Source organism: Chanodichthys erythropterus, chromosome 11 (assembly GCF_024489055.1).
Source record: "Chanodichthys erythropterus isolate Z2021 chromosome 11, ASM2448905v1, whole genome shotgun sequence".
Lineage (NCBI taxonomy): Eukaryota > Metazoa > Chordata > Actinopteri > Cypriniformes > Xenocyprididae > Chanodichthys > Chanodichthys erythropterus.
Window position 1 is genome coordinate 26,386,445 of NC_090231.1, and position 22,106 is coordinate 26,408,550.

The window sequence follows — 22,106 nt, forward strand, 5'->3', positions numbered from 1 at the left end:
TATTAAATATATTTTGAATTCTGAATAATTAAGAGAACAAATTCGTGGAAGGACTGTCCTCACACCTTGTCACATTTTTTTTGTACTCCAGTGAATATTTCTGAACAGTCAATGATATATATATATATATATATATATATATATATATATATATATATATATATATATATATATATATAGCAAAGATTGAAACAGTACAACAATGATGAAACATAAAACAATTAGCCTAATAAAAAATGTAAAAGGTAACGCAATGGTCAAAGCAGTGTTTTGACCATTTAATATTTAATAAATTATACATTTAATAATTTAATAAATTAAATGTAGCCTAATAATATTTAGAACGCATATGACAACTTGCCCCCCACCTATATGAAAAATACCTTTGTCCTGAGAACACAGTTCAAACTTCTATTTGAAATCGACCTTGAATATTTTTGACCCCTGTCAGTTTGATCTTTATTGTGATCATTTTTGTTTACAAAACAGCTACGATCTACACAAATATACATTTATTAAAAGTTTACTCTGGAGGATAAAATTCACAAAATAATTTTAATTTAAGAGGATTTTTAACTAGCCAATGGAAACACATTTTGACTGAAAACCTTGTGACTGCTTTTTCCGCGTCACATGTAGCGCCCTTAAAACCATCTTAATTACGTGATTAACTGTTAAATTATAATGTTATAGTCTGCTCTCGATGTTGACATATTTTAGCATCTTTGCATCCGTCACAACAAGATAAAGTGTAAGTTATTTCAACGTTAGTTTATATTAAATAAAAATAGCCTATACAAAACAAATACTAAAACAGGAGATTATAATCAAACTATCACATCTCGCTAATGATAATATTGTAACATGTTGGTACATTAGATAGCCTATATTTTGTATTTATTCTGCATGGTCAAATCAGACCTTTGTTATTTTGAGAAAATTTAAAGGAAAGAAATATTAACATTAAGCATAGCTACTCATGAAAAAATGGGGTCTATGGCTACCTTATATGTTTTAATGTCTAGCCTACTGCAAACGGTGGATCTCGCACTCTTAAAATGTAAATTAGCTACATATTTCTTCATGCAGCTGGGCACGTGCATGGTGGGATAGGAATGTGGGAGATCTGCATTGTGGGGTCTGTTACTCTTATAAGCCTCTTTAAGCTAATGGAGAAAGAGGTCAGAGAGAGAATTATTGACACTCTGTTGCCCTTAACCTGTCTACCAATAAAGCGGATTAGTTTTCCTCGATTCATCAGCTAACCACACTCTCGAGACTGCTCGCATGCGTTTATTTGCTCAGGGGAAATCAACAAGTCACGGGCCGAAAGGATACGAATAACAGGGTGCCGTGATGATACAGTGACCGACCACTTCTGAAAATATAGAATCATAAGTATCACGTGTTATCGCTTACAATATGGGTAACAACTACAATGCACACTATAAAATATCCCAGTCATATTACGGCGATGCTGGACGGGGAAAATTATTTTAAGTGATTTAGAATTTATTTTTATTTTATTATTAATTTATGGACAGTCTGAAGTCTGCAGCATTCTTGCCAATCGAATGTTCTTGTGTTTTTAAGCGCTACACGTTTAAACGTTCTGTGTCTTACCGCTTTGTCTGCTTCCCAGGTTTAATTTCATTAAGGCATCGCATGAATATTTCTATTAAAGCAGCAGTGAAATATGAAGCCATGGACCTGCAGCGATCAGAGAGATTTATGGCTCTTTTTCATCACATCAGGGGAGAGTAAAATTATTATTGCACCCTGAGATAGAAGGGCCTGAAACCAGGGACTCTCCTCAAAGCTGTTCATTCGCTCGGTAATTACTTTCACAATTAAGTGGAACACATATCACAATGACAAATCGAAATAGTTTATATATTAATTATCCATGGTAAATGTGTTCATTATGAAAAGCCAATTTAACTGGACCTCCACTGTCTCTTTTATTGCAATAAATATTTTCGATTATAATGGCACAAATGGGCAGTGTGTTGAAACGTAGCCTAAATAGCACTGCTTTTAAACACATTTAGGACTCATAATCTTTTTTATCAATTTAATTTGTAGAGAACGGTTACTTACAACGAATGGTCCTAGACTCCCAGTATCAAAAATCATTAAAGGAAATCCGATTTCAGCGCTTAATAGCCTAGATGCATGATTTTTTTTTTTCTCCCAAGGACTGAACATGAGGATAATTCATTTTAAACTGCACACCAAATCCTTCTTGGCTATCGAAATAAGCGTTTTTCATCAGTTTGCTTTGATAAGCCTGAATAGCCTATATCTTAAGTGATTCACTGGACCAAACAAACCAGTGAACAAGCCCGAAAGCCAGGTGTCACTTAACCGAGCATCCTGGTAGACTACACTAATGTGATGAATACACACAATTCAGTCAGTGGTGTAATTTAAAATGTGCTTTAAACGAGATGACCCACGAGTCCCCTCTCTCCGTGACACGAGCCAGTGATTGACGATGTCACCAGATGTCAGGCTAATTCAAATGAATTCATTTTATACTTGTCATAAGCAAAGCAAAGACCTCGCTGTTTATTAAAACGAGTGCCCCACGAAAGACAAGCTGAGAACCTAGTAAATATTTTAAAAGCAATGTCTCTTTTCTAACTAATGTCGCTAATGTGGGCTATTAATTAAATCAATAACAATGCTTTAATATTTAGGCGACAAGAGGTGAGGTAACAGTTTTGTAAAAAACAAAAACAATGGCTATTTAAAGTCATGCCCCTCAACACAAACATGTTGCAAAGTAAAACTGTATTAGCCTATAATGCTTTGAATCTGCACATTTAGGCTAACATGATTTAAAAACAATATAGGCCTAGTAATAAAAGTTATTATAAAAAAAATAGCTAATTATATCTTCTAAACCTGACTTCAGCTGAACTCAGCTGCACCCCTTATTATTATTTTACAAATTTTTTTGGTAAATGTGACAGTGATGGCTGTATGCTGTATTTCAGTAAAGCACATTTGGCCACCTCAAATAAATTGGAGGTGTCAATTTTCCTTATTTCCTCTCTTTTTCATTATTTTTCAGAAAAAAAAGGGGGAGTGAGGTGCATTTAGCCCTAGAATGTTTCAATTTATCAACCAACATCATTAGAGCTAAACAGCTTTTAGTCAATGAAAACAGTTGCTTCTTAATGTTTCTCAAGCTTAGCTTTTACATTTCACTCACTGACTGATGAATGATCATAGATCAAAGACTCGTTTTTGTTAGAGGAGTTTTATCATTTAAACAATGACTGTAACCTGACTTCAAATAAAAAGCACAGCTCAGGACCTACCTACAGATTTAATGATTAAGTAAAAGTATGAATTTTGAATTGTTTTGTAAAATTTGACAAGTGTACTTTAGAGCAAGATATGAAATTTGCTCTGTGAATGTGCAGCGTTTGTATAACTGAATTATTTCTAACCCACATTTGTTTTTGATTCTTTAAAAGTGGTTTAAAAGTAGAATCTTGCATGTAACTTGAACTAAACATAATCACATAGTGTATATATATTTAAGACAAATGTAAAGGCTGCATGATTCTGTATTCATTATATATGAATTGTTAAATATTCAACAATTGTTGAATATTTAAAAATGCAGGCAATAAACTCTTAAAAATAAAGGCGCTTTATTGGCATCCACGGAACCTTTTCATTGTTCAGAAAAAAAAGTAGAAAAAAGTTATTTTGACAAAAAAACTGTTCTTTACACTACAGAACACACACACACACATATATATATATATATATATATATATATATATATATATATATATATATATATATATAGATAGATAGATAGATAGATAGATAGATAGATAGATAGATAGATATAGATATATAAAAGAATACAAGTCCTGAGAGGACTCTTGAACAATTTAGCAATTAACCAGCCTCAACAAAGAGTTATGGAGACATATAACTCATGGAGTTGACGTAAATGTGTGACCCTTTTTGACATCTTTCAAAATTAGAGACCTTTTGAGATGATGAGACCCCCATTTTGTATTCTGAAGCAGCTCCAGAAGACTTGCTGTAGTGGCTCGTTATATCCTTTTCAGGTCTAAAAGGCAGGATATGATCAATCAATAACTCATAAATCCCTCTATAACATATATGAGAAACTGAGTGGTTTCTGTCTACTGCTGTCCAACAAGAATCAGATGCCAAGCAATGAGTGTGTGAGACCTATTCTACAATATTTAGGAAGATGTGTGTGAAGTGCTGATGAGTATTTGTTTGAAAAGTAAGTTGGCTTCAAAGTTAAAGGGATACTTCTCCCCAAAATAAAAATGTTGTCTTCATTTACTCAGACTCATTTCAAATCTGTATGACTTTCTTTTTTCTGTGGAACATAAAATATATTTTGAAGAATGTTGAAAAAAAAAAAAAAACTTTGTTTCTTAAAACATCTTCTCTGTTCCGCAGATTGAAAATGAAAGTCATACAGGTTTGGAACGACTAGCGGATGAGTAAATAATGACATAATTATCAAGTTTGTGTGAACTAGGCTTTTAATGCTTCAAAACTTTATGTAGGTTCCTTTTTGTTTTGCTATGTGTTTGCCAATTCATTATTTACATCACTTACAAACAAACCCATATAGAAATGTATTTATAAAAGCCTATCTAAAGATGAAGATGATCCAGTTCAACGTCCCGGAGATTGGATCCCTTTCACCGCCCGCAACTGGTTTCCTTTCATTGCTGGGATTCATCCAGGAAGTAATTGTGACATTTTCACGTTATTGACCTCGTTTTTAACCAATCGTTTGGTAGCAAGTGTTGTGTTGTCCAATCACATTTCACCGTGTTACTGAGAGGGCGGGCTGTTCTCTGTGTTGTGTTTGTTTAGTAGAGCAAGAGCAACGATTTCGGTTTTGTTTTCTTTGATTTCCAGTCGCTGAACTGTAAGGTTCGGCTGATCATTCAGTAAAACCAGGTAAACAATTCGCATTTCATCTATTAATACGACTCATATGTAGAAAAAGCTGATAACCTCACTGAAATCACTATATGACTCTAGAAGCGAGAGCGACATATGACTGAAGTTTATGTCAAGCTGAACTAACATGTCAGAGCAGAGCACAGCATTCATGTTTCCAAATTACTGTCTTAATTCTCGTTAAGTGGTGACAGACCCCAAATAACATACAGTTATACGTGTAAATTACTTGGAAATTGGGAATTGTCGAAGTGAAAGACAATTGACCTGCTGCTGAGTCATTAGCTAGCTAGTCAAAGAACCTTTAGCCAAGAGGCTAACAGAAGTTCAGGGGATCTCACTGAAGAAAATACCAGAACTGTGTGTCTTTCACGGCGCATATGGCGATTTATACTTAGACCTTAAAAGAACACGTTCGTAAAATGATGATGAACTTCAGGTTTAGTGATTCTTTACTGGTGCTGTATGTTAGCAAGCTAACTAGCCTGGCTTGAGTCATAACAAATGTATTTGTCTCCTTATGAAACAGCCCTTTTCTAGAACGTTTCGCTCAGATGAGGGTGCATGGCTGGGCAGTTGTTGTACACACAGACATTTGTATGAATAAAACCTATATTTCCTGACTCGTTAATGTATACATAAAGTTGAAATAATTTGACATTTCTTGTTGAAGATACACTTGTGTTATTCAGTCTATTTAGTATCACCTGCTGAAGTGCCAGATTAGCTGCTGCTAGAATGACATTTTCCATTCACACCCACTGTAACCTTCTGCGCCTCTTCAGTTATCTATCACAAGGATAAAGTTGCTTTAAATATGTTCTTCATAACAGCCTGTTTTATTTCATAGTAGTATATATTTAAGCAGCATCTTTACCAGTGTTTATTGTTACAAACAAACATAAATTCTGTTATGAGAGAGTGTTTCCATTACGATTAGTTCATTGACTTGACTCCAATCTCATCATCCTTTCTTGTTTTCGCCACAGACAGCACTTTGTTGCACTGCACACAAAATACTTGTATTGATTGCTGCTCGATGGGAAAAGTGTAACCATGTTCAGTTTTGAGGGAGATTTCAGGAGAACACCCAAGGTGTCCCTTGGGGGTGCTAGCAGAAAAGTAAGTTTTCCATTTGATATGCATGATATGCATATCATGATACGCATTACTTGGAAACTGACCATATTGTATATTTGTTTGTTAATTCTAGACTAGTGCAAATGATTTCCACATATGGTCAACATGAATCTGGTTATTGTTGTACAATGTTGATATTGGATCTGTTTTATGTCTAACACATTTTTTGTTCAGGAGGAAAAAGCATCCCTTCTTCATCGAACACAAGAAGAAAGAAGGAAAAGAGAGGTGAGCATCAGCCATTAGGGTATTTTACAGATGTTTATAGTGTTTTATTGTGAAAATAGGACCAAAAGGTTATGTTAATTCTGAGAAAAACTTGTCTTTTGTTATCTAGTGAAATGACATTCATGCATTTTCATGTGTGTCTTGTGTCCAAATACGTTTTTGGTGAATGACAGAATTTCCATGATGTGTATCTGAATAGTTGTATCTATTTTCAGATTAGAGTCAGATGTAAGAATGTGAATCTTGCAGTTATGAACAAATAGAAGATGATGGTTTTACTCATCTTTTTATTTCTCACAGGATGAGAGGAAAAGACTAAAAAATGCAATCATCATTCAGTCTTACATAAGGGGCTACCAAGACCGGAAACAGCAAGTATGTGGAATTGCTTTAAACTCTACAAGTGTGAAAGGGTTTATTTTAACCCTTTTTTGTATTTTATAGACAGATTGTTAAATTCCTGAATTTTCTCTTTTTCATATAGTATGCCATCCAAAGGGGCTATTTTGACCACTGTGTGTGTCAGTGCCAGTCAGGCTCTGGCCCTCAACTTACAGACAGTGCCATACTCGGCCAACTTGTTCGCCAGCTTCTCTTTTTTTACAGACAAAGTGAAGACAGACACAGAATGGTAAGAACCACAAATATGACCTGCGTTGCCTGTTTTAAAAGCTTTTATTGTCATATAAGGGGCAATGTCTTTTTGTTTTTGTTAATTGCCTTTTTAATGTGAATTGATAAGAAAGAAGTTGGACAGCTTTGTACTATGGTGCCATTGTCTTTATGAATCCAAGAATGTCTATTGGATTTATGTTAGGGCTGTCGACGTTAACACGTAAACGTATGCATGTATTTCAGAATCTGAACACATTAAAATAAGTTAACGCAAATAGGGCTGCACGATTAATCGCATGCTATTCTCACGCGCATTTTGTCAGTAAAGCCGGTTCCCTGATTACCGCTAAATCGCCATCACCTGCTTTCAAATGGAGCGGCATTTAATAGACAGAGCCGTAGATCACTGATAAGCCACGCAATATCGCGTTCATATCGCAGATGAATCGCCTGCGATAATGAACGCGATATTGCGTGGCTTGTCTGTGAACTACGGCTCAGTCTATTAAAAGGCGCTCCGTTTAAAAACAGGTGATGGCGATTTAGCGGTAATCAGGGAACCGGCTTTACTGACGAAATGCGCGTGAGAATAGCATGCGATTAATCGTGCAGCCCTAAACGCAAATAAATTACTGAAGTATGTGAAACTGCATCATTAACATAACATCAACACAGTTAGATGATCTTGGGAATCGGGAGTTTATCACACTGAGCATCTATAATGGCGCAACCACCTGTAACCCTCGTAGGTGGAAATTTCTGTTTTAACCAATGAACCCGATTTCGCTTCTCTGTTTACGATAAGATAATTTTTAGCTGCTAAACTTCGGGAAACATTTTCAGTCCAATCATCAAGTAAGTGAATTCATTCAAACAATCAGTCAACGCTAATGTAAAGTGAGAGTGCAGGGAGAATGGACATTGCATTTTCAATGAATTATTCATTCCAGTGTGGGTTTTGCTTTAAAACACGAGCTCTGTCTTATTCTGTGATTGTTTCTGAAGAGTGCAAGGCCTCACACATTGCACTGTGTGAAATACAGATCGGAAATGAACGTCAAAACATCCAACGCTGTATAGCCAGATGATATGCAAACTACATTTCTCTGCTTGCTAAAGCAAACCAGCGTCTCGCTAGTAAAGTTTTGATGAATGAGTTGACTTAGAGTAATCATACAGTAAGTATACGTGAGTCTGTTATATTGATGGACAAACAAACCACGTATGCGCTCTCGACACACTAATTCTACATCGTATTCATGCACATATTTCACTACATTCATGTTGTTTCCACACATGTTCAGAATAATGTTTGATTTGTCCTGTATATGTTGCTGTGTTTAGTGATTCTGAATGGATCCATGTACTATAGCAGGCATATGCAGTCAGGTCAAGGCAGTTGCAAGCTCTTTGCTGTTGCACTGTACTCATATTAATACATATTAGAACATATAAAGTTTTTTCTGTATTTTTTTTATAGTGGGTGATTTGGTGTGTATAAATTTATGAAATATATAGACTCCTTATATCTATTGGTAATTTTCTGTTCTTTTGGAGTCTCCAAGTGTACTATTTTGGAAAGACCTTGAAAAAGAATCACCCTTCAGTCTCATGTATTTTTTTAAATCTATTGACAGCCCTAATTATTGTGCATTTAAGGATGTTAATGTCTTAACTGATGTAGATCTGGATGTGTCAGAGTTTGGTAAAGCATCATACCCAGTTTGTCAAGCTGCTGACGGGGCCAGAAAGACAGAGCTGCCTGTTTCAGATCAAGAGGATACTGGGACACTGTTGCAGGTACAAAATTAGATGTTCCCCAGATACTGTTTTCATCCCTAAAATCAATATGTCTGTCATAGTAACATGTAAGTCTTTATGTCTGCTTGCTGCTGCTTGCTAAGCATTTTCTCTGTGTGTTTAAGGTTATTGCAAGCATTTGAAGATAACAGTCTGAATGTGACCGTCCCAATGCGAATGCTGGAGGTGTTTTCATCTGAAAGAACCTACTTGCCCTTTCTTCAGGATGAAAACTATGTCACTGCACTTATTGAGCAAATTTTGCACTATATGGTACAGAAAGGTACAGAGTTTTGCCCTATGTTTGATTTGTCTTCATCATACTTTGAGGCAATAGAGGAGTTTTACTTAAAAAAAAATTTTTTTCTTCTTCATTTCTTTCTGTCTTTTAGGATACTACAGATCTCTGTATGTTTTAGTGAATCACAAGTTGCCATCGAGTCTAGAGTACAGTGACGCCCCTTCCATTCCGCTGGCACAAACGCTGCTGGAACACACACTCAAGCCTCTGCACTTTACATACAGTTCCTGCACCCCAGATACCAGGTACACACTCACATAGGTTCATACTGGAAAGGAACCGAACTACTTAAAATTATTCACAGCGTTTTACACTGTATATGCTTTGTAGAGCATTCGATGTAAGCTGTTAGAGGAATGTCTTTGTGTTGGTGTTTGTGTGGTGCACAGGTCCCACCCAGTAGAAGGGTGCCCACTGACCCCTTATTGCAGACCGTTAGCTTTATTCATCCAGAGGACCAATGAACAGTAATTCCCTCACTGCTGTGTTTACAGAGAGTAGTAAAATCCAGACAGACTCATTGACTCAACATGTAATGTTTACACAACATTTACCCTCCATTCTAACACTCTGAGTGACGAACAGCACTGTTTTCTTTTCTTTTCTATCTGAAGAACGACAAGAGCGCGAGAGTATAAGCTTGTGCATACAGTCCTGTGTTTGTCCTCTCTCTCTCTCACACACACACGCGCGCACACACACACACCTTTTACATTTTTTAGGGTAATAATGTTCACTACCATTCAAAATTATGGGGTCAGTAAGTTCTTTTGAACTTTCTATTTATCAACAACAATAAAAAATGTTTTTTGAGTGCCAAATCAGCATATTAGAATTATTTCTGAAGGATCATGTGAGACTGAAGACTTGAGTAATGATGCTGAAAATTCACAGGAATAAATCACATTTTAAAATATATGAAAAAAAAGTTATAACAATATTTTATAATGACTGTTTTTACCATATTTTTGATCATATAAATGCAGCCTTGGTTAGTATAAGAGATTTCTTTCAAAAACATTAAAAAAACCATAAACCTCTGAACAGTAGTGTACATTGTCACCTTATATTTCATTCCAGTTTGGGTAGAATAATTGTGGAGGTGCCACTTCTACTTAAACAACTTTGTGTCTGTAGAGCAAAGGCAAAATACATTCTTTAGAATTGCTTAATTTCTATACTGTTAATTTGAAAAAATATGTATTATATGTAAATATGGCAACAAACAAAGTTCTGCTAGTAAAAGGTCTCCTGTTGAGAGAGGATTGAGGGTTTTGTTGTCTCGTAGATACACAAATGGCCAAAAGTGTGTGTGTGTGTAAATGTATATTAGTATTGAAGTGCATCTATATTGTGATATTTAGAAAAAATGAATATGAAAGTTAAATTCCTTACTGAAGGCTAAAACATTTTATACAACTGTACTACAGTTACACTTCGTGTTAGTCAATAGAGTATTAAATTCACAACCTTTTCTCTCTTCTCATTCACAGGCAGTTTGTTTTTTCAGCCTTCACTGAGGAGTTCATCTCAGCGCCTTTTACTAAACAAATCTATCATTTCTTCGTGCCAGCTTTGGCAGACCCAAAACTAGCTTTCCCATTTCAGAACTTCCTTTGGTCACTCCAGGCCACTGTCGCCTCCTCTGCCCAGGCCAGAGCTCAGGCTCCTTGGCTCTTTTACTTTGTGCTATCAGTTGGAGAATCAGGACTGGGTAAGTAGTGTGTGTAAGAAAGATAAAACTGCACTGTATGACTAGTATAACCTGTTTACAGGGTGACCCTTTTAAGAATAAATTTGCAATTCTTTTTTAGATATTTATTTTTAGATATTCTTTTTTAGAGTATATTTAGGGAATCAGGTTTGAGTATTTTGTCTTTTTTTTGTATAGGTTCACTGTCAGAGGAAGGGTTGCTGTTGTACTTAAATGCTCTACAGACTCTGTTGCCATTGTTGCCAGTGACGGAGTGCAACAGGAGAGCTGACATCAACAGTGATTCAGAAGATGAGGAACAAATGACCGTACAGCATCCTGCTGCGCAGGTACACACACATGATCTCTTATCCATATCTTTGCATAAAAGAAAATATTCAAAGAGCAGCATACAATTTTGAGCTAAACCAGGTGGATCTAATCCTGTTTATTTTACTAAAGGATGGCAGTTGGATTTCTGTGCATTACATAACAGAGGAATGTGTACAGAAGTTGGACACCAAGCAGCAGACTAATGCTCTGCTAACATTAGTGTGGAGAGACTCTGCAAGTGAAGACATCTTCACCATGATGGCCTCTATCTGTCACACGTTGATGGTGCAACACCGTATGATGGTGCCCAGAGTCAGGTCAGATCACACACACTCACACACACATGCAAACAAAACATCCAGAAAATGAATCACTTAGCATTTTATGCAACACAACATAAAGGATTTACTGCACAGTGTATACTTGTGCCCTATCACTCACTCATTGCAAGATAATTTAATCATGCTGTACTGCTCTAATTAATAAAAAGAGATAGTTAAGAAAGTGCTATAGATCGCAATCAGTTGGGATTGGGATGCACTTTTATACGAGTAACATCAAACTGTCCTCAAGTCTGTGAGTGTTGTTTTTCTTTTTTATCTATGTTGTTTTGTTTTTCTGCTTGTTTTTAAAAGCTGAAAGCAGTAAAATTTCTAATGAAGTGTTACGACCCGGCTCAAAGTCACAACATAAAGAGGACACTTGACAAAATAAGTTTCAATAAAGAAAATATAAATTTATTTCGGGTTAATCAAATAATGTCTAGGGTCAAAAGGTTAAAGAGTAATAAAAGAAACAACAAATCAAATAACTGTTGGAAATGGGGTTTGTGGAGAAACAAATGGGAAGACCAAAATATCATCCCACTCTTCAAACAAAAACAAAAATGAGAGAGATTGAGCTCAAATCCATGAGCCTCAGAGTGCCACAGGTGCAGCCCATGATCAGCACTTGATCCCGCCCATCAAGGAGGAGCCTCTGTCCCTGCAATCTCACTACAAAAAATTTAAGGAAAAAGGGGCAGGCCTGTAACATGAAGAAGTCACATGGTCAAGTTTCATCTTGCTGTTTTTTTTCTATTACCAGGGAAGTTTTAGTTCTTGTCACTCCCCAATTAGTGTAATGAGCTCTCCTCTCAATTACCTTTGCTTTATCTTCTTCTGGTTGTGCTATGTTGACAAAATGAGAACAGGATTTCAGCAGAAGGCACTTGAGAAAGAAAGAAAGTGATGGAGAGAGGTTGTATAAAAGACAGGGAAGAGAAGAACGTCTGGTTTAATGATGGAGAGGGACATATCTGATTGATTAAGTCAGTGTCAATCAGCTAGTCAGAAATTCCACACATGGCGTGTGTTTAATCTTGCTAAATCTGTTTTCAGTTAAGAATATTGTATAATGTATTAATATCTTGTCAGAAAACATTCTTCACAATTGAGGCAGCAGCGTTCACAAACCTTTCAAATCTTAGAAAAAATGTAAATGATACATTTTGCATATGCTGAAAAAACACATTTTCATTTTTTACTTTTTTTTTTTGTTAATGTTTGCAATGTTTAAATTAACCAATTATTTTAACTTCTGGTTAAATAGTAAATAGATTATTTCATGTTAGGCTGTTTAATGCACATTTTGCACATTATTGTCTAAATAAAATGGTGTTTTCATATGCTAAAATTATATGCCATTTTGGTAAAAGTAAAATTAACTTTTTTTTAAATTCTATTTAATGTTATTAATTGTTCTATGGAGATATAAAGTAATCTGAAATATATATGAAACAATATCTAACATGCATCCTACAAAGCACTCTCTTGACGCAACACTCAACAAGTTTCTGTATGACACTTTAGACTTCCTCTATAATCTTGCTTCTCTGATGCCTTTTGCCTGTTCTGATTTTTCATACATGACATGAACTGCTTATTTCCATTAGGTTTTCTTTCATATCCTTTACTCATTCCCCCCCCCTCAATATTCTTATTTGGTGGTATTTTTATATTTTACAGCTCAGTCCAGAAGAGAAGGCTTTTATCGTAAATCCTGCCTTCACTACTTTATCATTATTGGATATCTGTACAAAATAATTAGCTGGCCTAGGAAGATTAATTCCTGCAGGAGTGGATGGGATAGTTTTACAAGAGGTATAACAGCTGGCCCTGATTTACAACCTTTAAGGAAGCGGCCAGTGAGCGTGCAAACTTGGTTGCCTTTTAAACATTATCATATTTTAAAGAGAAGAGCATGGCTGTATTTTACTCTAAACAAGGTCATTATAGAATCAAAACTGTGTTAGTGTAAATAGCGCGCTTGGTTCCTGTTCATGGAAAGGTTTTATTAGTGTTAAGCCTGCAGTATTTGTTTTGACTATTTAAAGACACTATGAAGATGATTTAAAATTATGATTGGACACAAAGTACAGAAAGATGAAATAAAGAAAATAAAACAATCACATTACTCATGTTAATAATAGATACAAGATTTCCGAGTGCAACTTCATTATCCTTGCATATCTTATTTATAAAAAAATGAGTAGCTGGTGGTTTTTAAACACCCTAAAGTCAGTGAAATTGACTTTAGGGTGATTTTGTGTGATGTCCAGAAAGGCCATTGTTCACATTTCAGTTGAACACACTATGTAAAAAAAAAAAACACAATAAAACTGGCAGCTGTTGTTGCCAGAATAATTCTGTAAAAAAATACAGTAAAATGTAAACACATTTACAGTGGACTTTCATCCACAGACGCCTTGTTTTGTGCACAGGAATTGGCCTGTTTACTGCTTGATAAATATAAGCAGCACGGCACAATGGTTCATGTGCTCGTTGTCTCCTAATTAGGAGAAGATAAAAAAAAAGATAAATATCAAGTCTGCTCTTTAAAACAAAGAAAAGAAGCAATTTAGGACAATATTATGTGTAAACAACAGGAACCTATGTATATTTATCCAGTGTCTGCATGTCAAAAATCAAAAAGCATATAACACCCATTTAGCATATAAATACGTTCATGTAAACACTACGTTCAGATTTATCAACTGGAATGAACTGAAACAAAAGTTGTCCATGTAAACTGTTTTTATCGCAAGTGGCTTTTCCACAAGCTGAGCTAAATACTAATATATAGAAGCTGCACCTAGTCATGCACACAAACTCAAAACACCATCATGATAACACACAACACTAAAATATGCAAAGAACATTTAGTAAACAACATAAGATGTAACATAAAACCCTGATGTAACTGATGAGAAAAAATGTAAAGTGTCACAGAATTCTGGGAATGTTAGTTTACAGATTTTCACTGTAAATTATAAGATGATTTTTTTTTTTTACTTCTAAAAAAATGGTACATTTCACAGAATTTTAATGTAAAATTACACAAAATAGATCTGTTAGATCTATTGCAGCTTTTCCCCATATATAGTACAGGAACTTACTATTAACTTAACAGGTTAAACTGACAGGTTCTACAGTCTTTTACAGCTAAAATTAGTCATTTACTTTTTACAGTGCATGCTCTCTGAAACCTGTAAGCACTAAACTTTTCTAAACATTTAATTTATTGTCCCCACCTAATTTCCCTAGAACCTGTGATGCTGAGATAACTGCATAATCTGTAAACTCACTTTACTGTATTTGGTTTCTTACTTGGATTTCTTAAATTTTTCATAAACTGATGTTTATTTATTATTATTATTTATTTTTAGAAAGGCCGGATAGCATTTTTCTGTCAGTTTAACTTAGAATATAATATATAATGTAATATATTATAAATTATATATATATATATATATATATATATATATATATATATATATATATATATATATATATATATATATATATATATATATATATATATATATATATATATTTATTAAATTTTATATATTTATATTTATATTTGAGCTACTTATTTCCCAGTATTGATGGACTTTAATTTCATTTTTTGACCATTTACTCTCTGTCACAAGGCTGTCAGCTTGTCTAGGGGTTACATCCATTTCTCAGTTAGAGAATTGTTTTATTTTATTGTAGAAGTGCCAACTGACATAAATCATACTGGTGACTAGTGCTTTGTGTGTGTTAGAAAGGTGGATGTACACATTCTTACCTAACCTTGCCACAACTTTAATCTTATTTTGTCCCTTAATTACTTTCAATTATGCTTTATTTATTCTTTCGCCCCTTGACACAAAACAAGCATGCAGTAACCACCAGAGCGATTTCTCACACCCTGGTGTGACGGCTGTTAGGTTTAATGATTTGGGTGGCCTGAACACAGTATCTAATTTGTGATGGCAGCACTGTTTCTATGGTCAGGCAATTGTGGCCATGCTACATTGTCTCTCTGGCCATCATTAACTTAAATGGAGCCCCCACAGGAACCACTGGTCTGTTTACGACCCTGAAGCAGACTGTTAGTTTACTAATGGAAGGTGCCTCACCTAAATAAAGCTTAATGGCTCATTTAATCTTTCCTGTGGTCACATACAAAGACTAGAAATTCCAGCTCACTGGGTTGTTTATATTTTTTTCTTCTTTATGAGTCCTGCTGGAAATTTGGGAAGTTCAAGTTTTATGGGCAGGAGATGTGGTTATTTGAACATTTAGAGATGAGTATAGTTCCTGTAGCACCTTTGACTAAAAAGTGTCGGTGAATTGTTTAGTAATGGTATTGTGTGTGTGTGTATATAGTCTATGTTTAGTGGTTTCTTAGCTGTTGTGCATTGACTAAAAATCTTTATTCTGTCTTTTTGTCTTTTTTTTCCTTTTTTTTAGGCTTTTGTACAGTTTAGCCTTCAATGCTCGCTTTCTTAGACACCTCTGGTATTTAATCACATCTATGAAGACTAAAATGATTACAGGGTGAGTTTTCCACATTGTTGTTTTCTAATGTATATTTCTTGAATATAAATATTAACAAATCCATTTTCTTTTCTCTTTATTCTCTGTCTATTTTGTGTAGCTCTATGGTTCCCTTGTTGCAGGTGATGTCCCGTGGTTCTCCAATGTCTCCGGAGGACTCCAACAGGATCATCCCTCTCTTCTATCTCTTCAGTTCACTCTTCAGTCATTCACTCATCTCTGTGCATGACAGCGAGTTTTTTGGCAGCTCAGCAGATGGTATTAACATCTTTTCTGCAGAAATGTACTAATAACTGTATAGAAATATATTGTATAAGTATTTAATAAAACATATTTAAATGCATCAGGACATATAGTTCTTTCTGCCTTCTTTTTATTGTGGCACTCCTAGAATTTTAGTCTCTCATTGTTATCCTTTTTTTTTTTTTTAAATTGAATGTTACAAAATAAATGTTTTTCATTGCTCGGGCAGGTCAGAGCCAGTCGTCGATGATGCCCTTCTCTCTGGCAGAGTTGGTGACATTGTCTCGGTGTTTGCGGGACGCATGTCTGGGAATCATTAAGCTGGCCTATCCTGAGACTAAGACGGAGCACAAAGAGGAGTATGTAGCGGCGTTCCGTAGTGTCGGGGTGAAAACCAACAGCCAAGTACAGCAGCGCATTCAAGCTCAGCAGAAACGATGGGTCCAGCTCTTTAAGGTGATTTCCTCTATATTTTCCTCTATATCCTCTATATATACTTTCCTCTATATCTCAAACTCTTTTATTTCTTATTTGATATTTCCACTTCCATAAGGTGTTGTAGTTAAAAGGAATTAAACTAAACCAGTACTGAGAAGATTCTCACTAGTACTTATTCCACATTCATTAGCACTGATAATATCTCCACTGGAAGATGGCTGTTACTTTTAACCGGGCGTTGTATTAGCAGTCCTAACAACGTCTTTGATGACCTAATTAGATGAGTTGACAATTAATGAGGCGAATAGTCTCAGCATCTGTTATGGCCATCAGTGCTGATCAGCCAGGCAGGAAGACCACTCACTCGGGAAATTAATAGGTTGTTTGCCAAGACTAAGTGAGCTGAATAACGGCATTAGGATATTAGTCAGCTGTCTTCACTCTCTGTCTTCATCCATCGTCCTCTTCCTCGTCTTCCTCCATCATGTTCTTACTTTCATCCCCATGTCAAGTTTCAGCTTTTTCTTCATTACTTATGTTTGTGGTTTAACCAGATCTCTTGCTTGCTGTTGACAGCTCATTGACCTACTAAATGACTTTTCAATAGATTTGTAGAGCTTTTCAACAATGACATTTAAAAATTAAAGGCCAAATGTATGTTTTAGTGATGGCCACATTATAAAATTAACGTGAAGCCATTTATATGATTATACAGTTCATCTCAGTCATATGCATCTCCAGGAACTTGTTGTTAATGTTTAAATTTTAAAAAGATGTTCACCTTGACTGAATGACATCATTATGATTTTTTTTCTTCTTCTGATATTTTACTCTTCTCCAAACTGTGATTATTGCTCTCTAATCCAGTTCACACAACTGTCAGTAAAGACTCTTTATTTAGCAAATCAGTTCAAAACAACATCTAGAATAATAGATTTGTCCACTATTGATTACATCATGTATTCAGCTATATACGCACACAAGTATACAGACTAAGCAATACATTTTAAAAAATTTGCTCAGATTCAGTAGGCTCATAATTGTTGAGATCATTGATCTTAATTTGGAGAAAAGTTTAAAATAAACAGAGATAAAAAAAAAAAAAGTTGCCATTTGCTCATAGCCTTAAATCTATTTTTAAAACCTTCGAAATTCAGTTTTCACTTAAGGCATTTTCACACTTGGCTCATATGAGCATTTGTTTCAAAACCTGGGGCCAGTTGCAAAAATATGACCGTTATGTTAAGACTGTGTCTTAAGAACTACTAGGAACAACTACAAGGTAGTTAGCGGTAATCAGTCTTACTTTTCAGTATCAAATTAGACCAATCTACATTTTTATGTAACTAACTTTATAGAAAGTTATGTGTAGTCTTAAAGAAAAAAATTGGATGACTAACTTGTAAGACTAGTCTTAGCAGTTTATGCAACCGGCTCCTGGTGTATTTTCTCCCTCAGTTCGATTTTCTTTGGCATAAATAAACAGAGTAATCACGCTCAGATCTGCACTAAAACAGTCATTCTGAGAAAGCCTTGGCCAAATTGAAAACAAATTCTGGAGCAGTTTGTGTATCGTGAGAAAGCAATCTGAACTAGTGGACCAATGAACAAAGCAGTATTATAATTACTAATGGAAAATGCTTTAAAAAAAAAAAAAGCAGCAGTGTCAAATTCTGTGGGTGGACACATTACTTATCGCAGTTGAAAACCAGTGCAATTGTAGACCACCTCTAATAAATTATATGTAATTTATCATTTGGAGCAGCAATCTAGACTAATATACATTTATGTGTATGTGTAACAGAAGCTAGTCTGTGGAGGCTTATTGTCAATCCATCTTGACAGATGACCATTATGAGCAAAATCCCATAACACAAACAGGTGCGCTCTGACCGATGAAATTAAAAAATGTTGCCTTGGGTAATTAAACTGAACCAAGGAGAAAACACAATTGTAAAAAGCCCCTGTTTCGGAACAATGATGCGCAGGTTTTCAATGACTTTACAGAGAAAAGTGCCAAATAGCATTTCACTTGTGTAATATTTCTGTATTTATTTAGTTTGTACTATTCCAGCAAGCCTCTTGTTCTTAGAAAAGCACTTTAAGAGACAGCTTATTGTTTGTGTTCCACTGGTCGAGTCAGTACAGCACACAAAAGGCTCTGAAATATTTCAACAAAAGACGGTGGAAAACGCCTCCTGTCAGCTAAAACGACCCATTAAAGAAGTACAAGCAGGGGAAACGCATTTCCTAAATTGAATGTGCAATTTACAGTCAGCTCTAACGCTGTTGACCCCTCACACACTAATGTTTGCCTCCAGCCATGGGCCTTCCCTCCGGATGTTTTATCACTCCTATTGTCGAGCTATCTATTTAATTGAAAGAAGTTAATTGAATGAAAATGATCAACTAAGCTTGTATTAATATTGCTAATGGAACTTTCTTCTTGGCCCTGTTTGGAGAGAGATGTCACCGCAGGAGTTTTGGAGAGACCCATTAAGGCCTGCACTTAACCCGATGGGCTAATTAACCAATGCTTATTCATTCCACTTAGACAGGAAGAGCCTTCGGACCCCCTGCCCCACAAGCCCACCAGCAACAGAGTTTTGCACTTGCCGTTATTACAGACTCTCTGGCGTTAACATTGCTTGGTCAGAGATTGATAGGCATTCTCTAGAAATGTCCTGCCAGATGTTTGTTTGACACTGTAATTGGAGAAAATGAGTATTAAACAGAAGTGTAGATAAGTGAATTCAGATGAAGTCATTGCCCAGTGTTTAGAGAGAATGAAAACTTAGAAAAGACATATTTGGTGAATTATAGCGCGTGTGTTTTTTGCTGTTGTTTTGCTTTTCCCTGTGAGTATGTGTTTGTGTCCTGATGTCAACAAAATACATACTGATTAGTTGTGCCTCCTGCTCCACTTTTGGTTGCACTATTACATAAGCTATGTTATACTAATTATACTTAATAGGACAACACATGAGGCAGGTCGTGTTTTTTTTTTTTCTTTTTTTTTCTCTGGTTGCTGAACTGTTAATAACTGAATCGTATTTTTTTTGATTGTTTTTAGAAGCTTAATATTTTAAAATGCTTTCAGAATTTAAATTTGTTTATTTGTTTTTCATATATCAGCCATTTTTGATAAATTTTTAAAAACTTCCACTGTTCTGATTGTGAATGAACATTGTGCTGAACATTATTTTTGTAAATTGTTAGGTGATTACCAACCTTGTGAAAATGCTGAAAGCCCGAGATATCCGAAGACCATTCTGTCCATCGGGTCATTGGCTGTCTGATGAGGTCAACATCAGGGCAGACAAGGTAAAATTCATTTAAGAAATTTAATCATATGATTAAAACCTAATAAAAAATTACTAGTTTTGCTGTCTGATAAATTTTGCTAATGAATGGCAAGCATTTGCATTTTAAAGAATACATACAATTTGTTTATTTGTATCTGTAGCAATGGCAAAATTATTTGTATCTGTATTTGGATAAAGCCAAATGTGGGTGGGACATAAACCGGGGGTTTGTTTAAATTATACTATAAAGTCTGTTTTAATGTAACTCTTGTATAATTCATAAAATAGTTTGGTCCCACTTTATATTAAGTGGCCTTAACTACTATGCACTTACATTTAAATTAATCATTTGATACAATGCACTTATTGTGTACATACATGTTTTTACATTGTACTTATATTTTAAAAACACCTGCATGTAATTACATCTGTAATTAATTTCTGTTATTACATTTATAATTACACTGTTGACCCATTTCTTACACCATACCCTACCCTAAACCTACCCATACCACCAAAGCTTTCCCTAACCTTACCTGTATCCCACCTCAATAGCAGCAAAAGTGTTTTGCAATTCAGTATGAACCACTTAAGTACATTGTATTTACATCAAAAAATAAGTACATAGTAGTTAAGGCCACCTAATTTAAAGTGGGACCAATAGTTTTTTTGTTGTTGTTGTTTTTTTTGTTTGTTTTACAAAATTTCAAAATCTTTTAATAATTAAATACAACAATAATTAAAATATATTTCAATAAATAAAACAATAATACTAAATGTTAATTGAAAGGTAAAAGTTCTTTGGGACAGTGTTTACTAGAGGAACTGTGGATTGCTCTCCCTAATCAACCGTATTGCATTATGAAATATTGGTCAAACTACAAAAACCAATAGAACCCATTATAAACAGTGATGCTATCTACACTACATGTGGCGCAGCATGATGAGTCACAGACACAAACGTTCTAGTGCAGATAGCCTCGTGGTTGCGACACGTCCGATGTAGACATGGTGTTACATCACACGTCTGCTTGTCGGCCTCAGTAAGACTGAAAAGCATCAGATTATATTTTTCTTTTGTAATTTAATTAATTTTAATATATAATTAAATAGTCTTATGAAATAGTTGAAAATGTGTATGATGCAGTATCTTAGTTGCTCTTGACAAGCTCTGGTTTCTGAGAGACACAATATACAGAAAATGCAATGCGGCTGATAGTTTACACTTATTCACTGTACACACTCAGTATTGCACTGTATGTTATTCTAAAATATTAGGCTATTACCTCACTCTGTTATCTAGCAAGCACAATGAGTGACTGCTAACAAATATTTTAGTTATTTTTCATGCCTTTCAGAATAAAGTATATGGCTTCTAAACCAAAATATCTAAATAAATAAGTTAAAATATGCATATGTGTAGACTCACTAATAGCTTGTAAATGGCTTGCTTTGTATATTATTTTTAATTTTTAAGTTTGTGTGTAGGTGACTCAGCTCTATGTGCCCTCTGCAAGACATGTGTGGAGAACCAGGAGAATGGGACGTATTGGACCACTTCAGTCCACGTTAGATGGTAAGAATTATACACGTGGAGAACAGCCACATTTAAATTTAAAGTGTTGTGACTATTCAATTAACGATACTGCTGTTGCTAGTTGACTTGGAAATACTATTCTTTTTTTGCACATTTAATGTTTTGCTTTATATTTTTACAAAGACTACTTTTAAATTACCATCATGTTAATGTAACATTTTAAAGTATATTATTTTGAAAAGCATATATCTGGAGCGGAAAACCATATCATTTAATTTTACCTCATGCATTCGTTTTCAATCACAGCGGGTTCTGTGAAATGTCCACATTTGGAAGATGAGAAAGGTGCATAGCTAGACAACTTTTCCGTAATGTCAAAATAGCATATAACAATTAAGCTTGCTTATAGGCTTGTTATACTACCGCTTATGAGGGACAGTATGGTATGAAATTTTATATCGACAAGCTTTTCCTGTGACTTTGCTGCCTGTCATGTGTACAGATACTTTTATAAATGTGCTGACTTATGTGGACTAACTTTTATTTGAGGAAATCTGTTTATAATAGGCTATTAGGTTTGAACTTATTGGTCTTGCGCTGCCTATTGATTAATTTGTTTTGA

The 22,106-nt window shown here is 35.0% G+C and overlaps 1 protein-coding gene across 1 annotated transcript in view; it reads left to right on the forward strand.

The window, feature by feature from the left end:
• The first annotated feature begins 4,850 nt into the window (after window positions 1–4,850).
• Window positions 4,851–22,106, forward strand: part of ube3c (ubiquitin protein ligase E3C) — a 34,132-nt gene continuing 16,876 nt past the window's right edge. The window contains exons 1-16 of the mRNA XM_067402158.1: window positions 4,851–4,980; window positions 5,973–6,105; window positions 6,298–6,351; window positions 6,652–6,726; window positions 6,836–6,982; window positions 8,651–8,766; window positions 8,892–9,049; window positions 9,159–9,312; window positions 10,561–10,781; window positions 10,959–11,110; window positions 11,223–11,410; window positions 15,875–15,961; window positions 16,062–16,219; window positions 16,434–16,660; window positions 19,862–19,966; window positions 21,436–21,523. Of these exons, the coding sequence (XP_067258259.1) occupies window positions 6,040–6,105; window positions 6,298–6,351; window positions 6,652–6,726; window positions 6,836–6,982; window positions 8,651–8,766; window positions 8,892–9,049; window positions 9,159–9,312; window positions 10,561–10,781; window positions 10,959–11,110; window positions 11,223–11,410; window positions 15,875–15,961; window positions 16,062–16,219; window positions 16,434–16,660; window positions 19,862–19,966; window positions 21,436–21,523 (1,996 nt within the window). The 5' untranslated portion in view covers window positions 4,851–4,980; window positions 5,973–6,039. The remainder of the gene's footprint in view (window positions 4,981–5,972; window positions 6,106–6,297; window positions 6,352–6,651; window positions 6,727–6,835; window positions 6,983–8,650; window positions 8,767–8,891; window positions 9,050–9,158; window positions 9,313–10,560; window positions 10,782–10,958; window positions 11,111–11,222; window positions 11,411–15,874; window positions 15,962–16,061; window positions 16,220–16,433; window positions 16,661–19,861; window positions 19,967–21,435; window positions 21,524–22,106) is intronic.